Source organism: Manihot esculenta, chromosome 15, assembly GCF_001659605.2.
Source record: "Manihot esculenta cultivar AM560-2 chromosome 15, M.esculenta_v8, whole genome shotgun sequence".
Taxonomy (NCBI): domain Eukaryota; kingdom Viridiplantae; phylum Streptophyta; class Magnoliopsida; order Malpighiales; family Euphorbiaceae; genus Manihot; species Manihot esculenta.
The window spans coordinates 5404864-5412447 of NC_035175.2; the positions used below are offsets into that span (position 1 = coordinate 5404864).

General features: G+C 34.6%; 2 protein-coding genes across 3 annotated transcripts; both read left to right on the forward strand.

Annotated features, from left to right (window-relative positions):
• The first annotated feature begins 1738 nt into the window (after window positions 1–1738).
• LOC110602135 (NEP1-interacting protein 1) lies at window positions 1739–3497 on the forward strand. Of its 2 annotated transcripts, none has more exons than XM_021739567.2 (5): window positions 1739–2009; window positions 2317–2468; window positions 2744–2791; window positions 2918–3082; window positions 3177–3497. In XM_021739567.2, the coding sequence occupies exons 1-5, from the start codon at window positions 1847–1849 to the stop codon at window positions 3318–3320; spliced, it is 672 nt and encodes a 223-aa protein (XP_021595259.1). In that variant the 5' UTR covers window positions 1739–1846; the 3' UTR covers window positions 3321–3497. The 2 variants fall into 2 exon arrangements, with proteins under 2 accessions (XP_021595259.1, XP_021595258.1); XM_021739566.2 differs by having other exon boundaries at window positions 1746–2009; window positions 2744–2827.
• Window positions 3498–3886: 389 nt separating this feature from the next.
• Window positions 3887–7084, forward strand: LOC110602136 (reactive Intermediate Deaminase A, chloroplastic). Its single transcript, XM_021739568.1, has 6 exons — window positions 3887–4243; window positions 4915–5030; window positions 5235–5279; window positions 5446–5519; window positions 5611–5660; window positions 6704–7084. The coding sequence occupies exons 1-6, from the start codon at window positions 4057–4059 to the stop codon at window positions 6799–6801; spliced, it is 570 nt and encodes a 189-aa protein (XP_021595260.1). The 5' UTR covers window positions 3887–4056; the 3' UTR covers window positions 6802–7084.
• Window positions 7085–7584: the final 500 nt, after the last annotated feature.

Genomic DNA, 7584 nt, shown 5'->3' on the forward strand with positions numbered 1-7584 from the left:
AAAATTTTTGTAAATTTAATTTAATTTTTCTAGTTATAATTGTGAGAAATTGAAAAGATTTAATTTTATTATTTAAAATTTATATAGTTGGATATTATTATATTTAAATTTTTTTATCTAATAGCCATAATAAAAACTATATTTTCACATGCTATGAAAAAATAAATGAATCCAACAAAAACTATATTGATTTGTTCTCAACAGCCATGAGATGATCATCTTGGGGGGAATTGCATCGCAACTTCATCTTTACAAAGAACACAAACAAAGTTGAGGAGAAATTTCGAAAACACTGAATTGATTACCCTAGTTTGAAGATTGTCAATGGTGGACTAGAAAGAAAGGGGGGAAAATCAGAAGAAGAAAAACAAGAAAAATCGGAATTCTGGCTTTGTATCGTACTGACTAGTGAGCGTTGATACGAATTGGAAAACACTTTCATGAATTATGTCCTTTGCTTGTTTGGGTCTAGCAGCTGATGCCGCCATGTCTAAAGGTGGCCCAAACCCTAAAGATTCAAAGCCCAACTGGACTTGCCATCCCATTTATATTTGTTATAGATAATTTAAATTTAGCAAGTTTTATAAAGTTCACATTTATTTATACTTGATCTAATTTTTATATATAAAAATTCATTTAAAATTTTATATTCCAATATTATGATATTAATCAATAAGTTTGAATTAAATTCTATCTTATAAAAAAAATCCATGTTTTAAAAGTGATAGAATTTAGAAATAAATTACAAATGACAAGATTATAATTTTAAAATTAACTTCAATATTTAAATAATAGATGTAATTTTATTTGTAAATAATATTTTTAATTAAGAAAGTTCATGGAAAATCAAAAGAAAAAAATATCAAATCCTAGCTTCATTAATGAAATAGCTACATCCACAATCAAGTTCTTATCTAAATTGGAGGTCGAATAAATAAATAAATATTATTTTTATTATAGAATTTTTATTAAAGTAAAAATTTAATAAAAAAATATATTTCTTAACATACGTGACAAAGTAAAATTATATATATATATATATATATATATGGAGAGAGGGAGAACAAAGCATTAAGACTGAAACAAAATCAATTAATGTTGGAAGAACTGATTCTGGTTGAATCTAGAAAGTAAAAAAAAAAAAACCATTGTTTATCCTATGTAAGCATACAAAAGGAGATACAGAAAAGCAAAGAGGGAGAGAGACCATAGCTATAGTTCTTCTACTTTCCTTCCAAACTCATCAATGCAAATAAATGACCACCTGCCCTGTCTCAACACCTAATCTTCACATTTCCCACATCTCATCTAAGATATTGTGTTAATGCCATGTCCATATTTCCAGATTTCCCAGCCCACAGATCCACTGCTTAACCACCTGGTTTTAAACATTTCCACCCATTTTCTCTCTCTACGTGCTGCCAATATCGGTGACCCTTGCTTCTGTTGCCCCACTACCACCCAATAGAGTCACTTGAATTCCATCATCAAGTGACTGTGTTAGCTATAGAGAGAGAGAGGTATGGGTTTGTGTGGAGAAGTCGTAGTGGATTATTTGCTCCAACTGATATGGCATGTAAATAAATGAGATAGCATTGCATGCCCAATTGCCAATTGGGTTTTCTTTCCTTTTACGGTCCTGTGGAGTAGGGATACGCAACATTATCTTTCCAAAGCATATCTGTTTATAAATAAATATAAATGCATGAGCATGTTATGGGGTAGCCCTCTTAAATGCCAAATTGCTCCTTTGCTATAAAATCTTGCATTACCTCACTCACTCTCTCATTCCACTAAGCAGCTTTTGTTTTTTTTGGCTCTTTCTTCTCTTCGTCGAACTAAAGGAATGACAAAGAGGTGGTTTTCCGGGATAATAAAAGTTTCACTGAGCTGTCAACAGGCTGTTTCTTTGTGGGTTCTTGGAGCAATGGAGGGTTTTGGAACTGGGGTTTTTGTTATAGCGATGAAAAAAGCTGTCTTTGCTGCTTTCACTTGCATTCTTGCTTTAGGTATGTTCTCTTTCTCCATACCATCATTGTCTGATTGTCTGCTCTTGTAAACCTATAAACCATCCACCATGAAAACGAACATGAAGATGCCGTTTTAGATAAGTATGGAGTTTATTTATATATATATAGGTCCACAAGCTCACCGCCCAATCCTTAAAATACAAGTATGGGCATTGATAAATGCAGCGTTGCTGACTCTTCACTTGTCTTCAGTACAAGCCAGTCTCGAACTTCTTACAGGAATTTATCTTTCATACATTTTCCTTTACACTCATCAGATTCCGTTGGTAATTATTGTTTATTATAGGAGGTGCTGCAGTGGGCACAGTGATAGGAGCCATGAAAGGCCAGACAACAGAAATTGGGTTTCTTCGTGGGTCTGGAATAGGAGCTGTGGCAGGTGCCATCACCGCCGTTCAATTGCTGGAATCAGTTTCTGATGGGGAGCCATTGTCCAAGGTAATAATATTTCACACATAATTAACTTAGATTAAAACATCAATCTCACATTCCTTTCAAGAATAATCACATCTTGATATGTCAATCTCTGATCTTCTTTATTAATTCTCAATAAGATGAAGCCATTCTTCGTGAATTGTACCATCTAGTATGAAGTTTTCAATTTAATAGGGTGGGTCCATTCTTTTGTTTGATTCATTCTGAGGGGACCCACTTACCCAAATTGAGAGGGGGGGAAAAAAATTAAAGTCCAACTAACAACATGCTACTTACAGGTAGCTCTTATTTATAGCTTGATGAATGGGAAGGTGTTCATGGAATGGGTAAGTCCTGCAGTGCTAAAAGCTTATCAGTGGCAAGTAAGTACAGTTACTTAATGGTGCCAATTAGTAGTAGCTATATATAAATATGCAAAATTCTTAATCAAGCATTTATGATTTTGGTTTCAGATTAGTGCAATGGAGACCACTTACAGAGAAATTTCAGACATCTACGACACCAGTGGAAATAGAGGGCTGTCCAAGAATTGCATAGAAAAGCTTCCTCAGCTTACACTACAACACAGTCACAATTTTGATCAATGCCACCAGTTTTGCTGTTCTATTTGTTTGCAGGTAAAGGTTTTATTGATTATAAAATAACTCGAAAATTTTGGATATACTTTAAAATTAAAAAAGAGAAACTCATTTGCTTCTTTTTTTTGAGCAGGATTTAAAAGATGGAGAGTCGGTGAGAAAAATACCCTATTGTGGGCACTTGTTTCACATGGACTGCTTAGATAAATGGCTGGCCAGAAATGGGTCTTGCCCAATGTGCAGAAATTGTGTTTTCAATGACTGCGATGTATTGTAGTTATGCTTGATGGTTTTGAGTTGTCTCCCAAATTAATCAAAAACAAGAAAAAGAAGGGAAACAAAAACAGATAGGAGAGAGATATTCGTCCATCTGCCATGTGGGACATTTGGAATTGTATCACAATTGCCGAATTGGTTTTAATGGATTAATGAACGGTCCCATACATAAGCCCAACTTCAACTCTTTCTAATTATTCCCTATAATTCATTTTTAAAAAAGAAAATAAATTAATTTGTTTTTAAGTTCAAAATAATACCCAAATGTCACTTCCCTAATATTTCTTGCAATCAAAAGTCATCAAAAATAGAAAATTTATAAACTTAATTTTTATTGAAATAAAGGTGTAATTTCAGTTTACATTAAATATAATTTAATAAAATAGAGGGATTTTAATATATATAAAAAAATTAAAATGGACAAAATTATGGAAGGGTGAGTATTTACTTTCATACTTTTACCCATCCAAACAAGCTCCTATCATAAATTAGAAGAATTCCATGATATTAAATAAAATTTAGGGACGATGGTGTTACAAGACTTAAAGATGAGGGACATAAGAAGAAATTTACCCAAGTTCCGAGACGCCTGACCTGGAAACACTGAAGAAGCAACAAAAACCCAAAAATTCGTAGACACACTATCAACATAGCATTTGCGATTTTTCTGTATCACTCTAACCTCCGCCGACCTCACTGATCACAATTCTGAAGAATCGACTATCAAAAGAGGAACAATGGCGTGGTGCGCTTTGAAACCCTTCCATGTCCCTATGATGAAGGTCGGCTCACTTTGTCCTCGGGCTCCTGTAGCCATCGGCGGATTCGGCTGCGCTTCAGTCGTCGGCACCACCCTCTGGAGCTGTTCTTCCAACCGCTCATCTGTTCCACCTTTCGCTTCATTAAGCACTGCCGCCACGTCTTGTAACTCTTCTTGCTCTTTATCTGTTTGGATTTTGCTTATGCTATTTCCTTGCCTTTGAATGGTAGGAATTAGTATGTAAATCAATTTGATAACATAAAATGCGACTGAATAAATCAAAATTTTAAGAGTTGTGGTGGTATATATCAGGGCATTCGATGTTGTTATGTACAGATTGGTCTGAAAATGACTAGATGGATGTACAGTTCATGGATAGAGTGGAAAATGCTGGACTTTTTTCCTCGTTAAATTGGTACTGTGCTTGGTATTGAAATGTATCCGACATACTTTATCCCAGACGAGAAAGGGGGGAAATGTATGTTCTGTCGGTATTGGGTTTCATGGAAGTTTGACTACTATCTTTTCATGGGTTAATGTGTCCGAGTGATTTATGTGCGAAAATATATTGATCTATAGAGAAACAGAGAGAGGGAGAGAGAGGTTAAAGGAAAAGGACTAGGTAAAAGAGATGAGAAGAAATAAGAAGTGGGTGGATAGAGATGGAAAGAAATGACTAATAATATATTAATCTACAGCTTATGTTTGGGGCTTGTAGTCTTTCCCTAAGAGCATATAGATCTGTGCCAGTGTGCGTGCATCTCATTGAAAAAAATTGTTTAGATGGGTTTGCTTATCTTTATACCTAACATTGGTGAAATTATACTTATTTCAGCTAAAAAGGAAGCTGTGAAGACTGAGAAGGCTCCAGCAGCATTGGGACCATATTCTCAAGCAATCAAAGTCAACAACCTTTTATTTGTTTCTGGTGTTCTAGGTCTTATTCCGGAGGTATAAGATGTTATCATTTGTGCACTTGCCTGAGACAGCATTCCATGTATACTTGTTCTTTTCTTCTTTTTCTTTTTCTCTTCATTTTTTGTATTTTCATATATCTGTAACACCATGCTTGAACAGGTATGTTATCCTCTATCCTCTTTTAGCAGAATTCCATTTCATGTGTACTGATTTTACATCTATGATACTTTAACACAGAGTGGGAAGTTCATCTCTGATAATGTTGAGGATCAGACAGAACAGGTACACAAGCAAACCTTGAACTAGCCTTCCATTCTACCTTGACTCTTTTTTTTTTTTTAATTTAATTTTTTTTTTGTTGGGCTTAGCCAATGCAGCTTGTAATTTTCAGTTTCCAAGCTTCACATCTTGTTGACAGTTGATGTAATAGTGCTTATGAAATTTCCAGGTACTAAAGAATATGGGTGAAATACTAAAAGCAAGTGGTGCTGACTATTCATTCGTTGTAAAAACAACAATCATGTAAAATTTCTCTCTGCCTCGCAACGCTTCTTACCTTGTTGTGATTTGGGAAGAGAATAAGCTCTTTTCTTTTCGTTTTTGTTTTATGCAGGTTAGCTGACCTGAAAGATTTCAAAAAAGTTAACGAGATCTATGCCAAATGTGAGTTATATTTATTTTTTCAAAAAAAAAAAAAAAAAATTTACATTTATTTAGAATTTAAAGTGACACACAGTTTTCCACTTAGTTTGTCAAGATTTATCATGCTAACTTTGCATTGGCATAATCAACCAGAAGACAACGAACACAGTTTATGTCCTACCTTAGTATGTAAATCTTGTAAATTACCTATGGCACGTCTATGTTGGGCTCCAGAGTTCTTTCCACACATGCTAGTTGCTCTAACATTGCATTAGGCTTTCTGCACTTGCTAATTGCTGAATTTTCAAATAGTCTTAAGATTTTGGATAAGTTTAGAAATCTTCCTGTGTTGTAATGTGGCATGCCGTATGTTACGATCCATTAGCATTGCTGTTTGGGCTGTTGTTAAAAAAGTAGTGCATTGAATACGCTAATTAGATGCTATTTGAAATTTGATTTTAAGTTAAATTTTACATGGTTTTTATCGTAAGAGCTCCAAACAACTGAATTTTTTTTTTCAAACTGATATATATGCATGAGAGTATACATGTATAAGTAGGTTGAGACCACTATCCCAAATAGGCTCTAAATCGGCTATATATATATATATATATATGGCTTCTTAATCTCATGTATTACCTATGAAGAATTCACATATGTATGTGTAAGTAGGTTGAGACCACTATCCCAAATAGGCTCTAAAATTGGCTTGTTGCTTTTTCTTTTCTTTTTTTGGCTTCTTGATCTCATTTTACCTATGAAAGAAATCACTTATTAATTTACTTTGGGCATATGTTTTTAATTTGTTTAGCAGGATTGGACGATTGAGGCCAAGAGCTTAAGTTATTCTGTCTGTAACAACAAATTTTGAATGAATATTTGCTTACTGGGAAAAATAATAATAATAGTAATTCATGAGGATGTGTTCCTTTCAAATGGAATATCAGAGGAAGTTTCTTTGAAAAAAGGGTGTGTTTTGTCTAGTTTCATGAAGAGGGAGTATGTTAAATGTTTGGTATCTCTGATATTATTTACCTGAATTTGCAATATGATTTATTTTGCAGACTTTCCTGCACCATTTCCTGCTCGTTCAACATACCAGGTGGCAGCATTGCCAATGGATGCGAAGATTGAAATTGAATGCATTGCTGAACTTCCCTGAAACCTTGAACTCGGTTGTCATTTAGGGACTTAGCTACCTTAAAATGCTTAAGTTAATAAAGTGGGATGGGGATGAGTGAATATGACAATTGTGGTCTATCATTGTTTTCCCTTCCTCAAATGTTGCTTTGTCTAGTGCAACACCATTAGTGAAATAGTGGTTTACTGGTGGACATGATATAGAGGAATTGGGAATGGACAAAAATTGAGGATGTTAAATTTTTATTAAAACTTTGCTGTGGTGTTATCAGCCTATGCTAATAGACTTTCTTAGTTCACCTGAATGTTTTAGAGTATCATTTCAAGATTTACAACACTTCTACGTGTTAGCAGAAATAATTTACTTTACGGTTCATGGGGGGGACAAGCATCACCCTTTCTGCCGTAAATGACGTTTGTCATGGACCCAAGGGCAAGGGAGGAGAAGGCGGTGTCCAGAAGGTGGGCGATGATACCCCTCCCTGAATATAGTGGATCAGTAACCTGCTAAACAAAGCCCCAGCTGGATATTGTGGGGCTTTCCTTTGGTTTGGCGTGAAGGATAGAGAGAACCAAAAAGTCCAGGTCTCTGTACGTCGAGATAAAGCGCCTAGTTATATTCTTGTTCCTGGTCTTCTGTCTTGCCTGTAGCGCTATGATATTACCGCCGTTAAAATTTAAGATGAATTACCATTTAGTCTTTATGAGTTATAGTTTTGTAAAATTAATTATTTAATTTCTCTATTTCCCAAAATATATTAGTTATTTTACTGTTAACCACTTAGGCTTTTCATGAAATGTAAGA

Coding starts and splice junctions, on each gene's coding strand:
- LOC110602135 (XM_021739566.2), top strand. CDS start 1,847: ATGACAAAGAGGTGGTTTTCCGGGATAATAAAAGTTTCACTGAGCTGT. Junction 2,469..2,743: donor ATGGGGAGCCATTGTCCAAG/GTAATAATATTT, acceptor TGCTACTTACAG/GTAGCTCTTATTTATAGCTT. Junction 2,828..2,917: donor TAAAAGCTTATCAGTGGCAA/GTAAGTACAGTT, acceptor TTTTGGTTTCAG/ATTAGTGCAATGGAGACCAC.
- LOC110602136 (XM_021739568.1), top strand. CDS start 4,057: ATGGCGTGGTGCGCTTTGAAACCCTTCCATGTCCCTATGATGAAGGTC. Junction 5,031..5,234: donor TTCTAGGTCTTATTCCGGAG/GTATAAGATGTT, acceptor ACTTTAACACAG/AGTGGGAAGTTCATCTCTGA. Junction 5,661..6,703: donor TAACGAGATCTATGCCAAAT/GTGAGTTATATT, acceptor TTTATTTTGCAG/ACTTTCCTGCACCATTTCCT.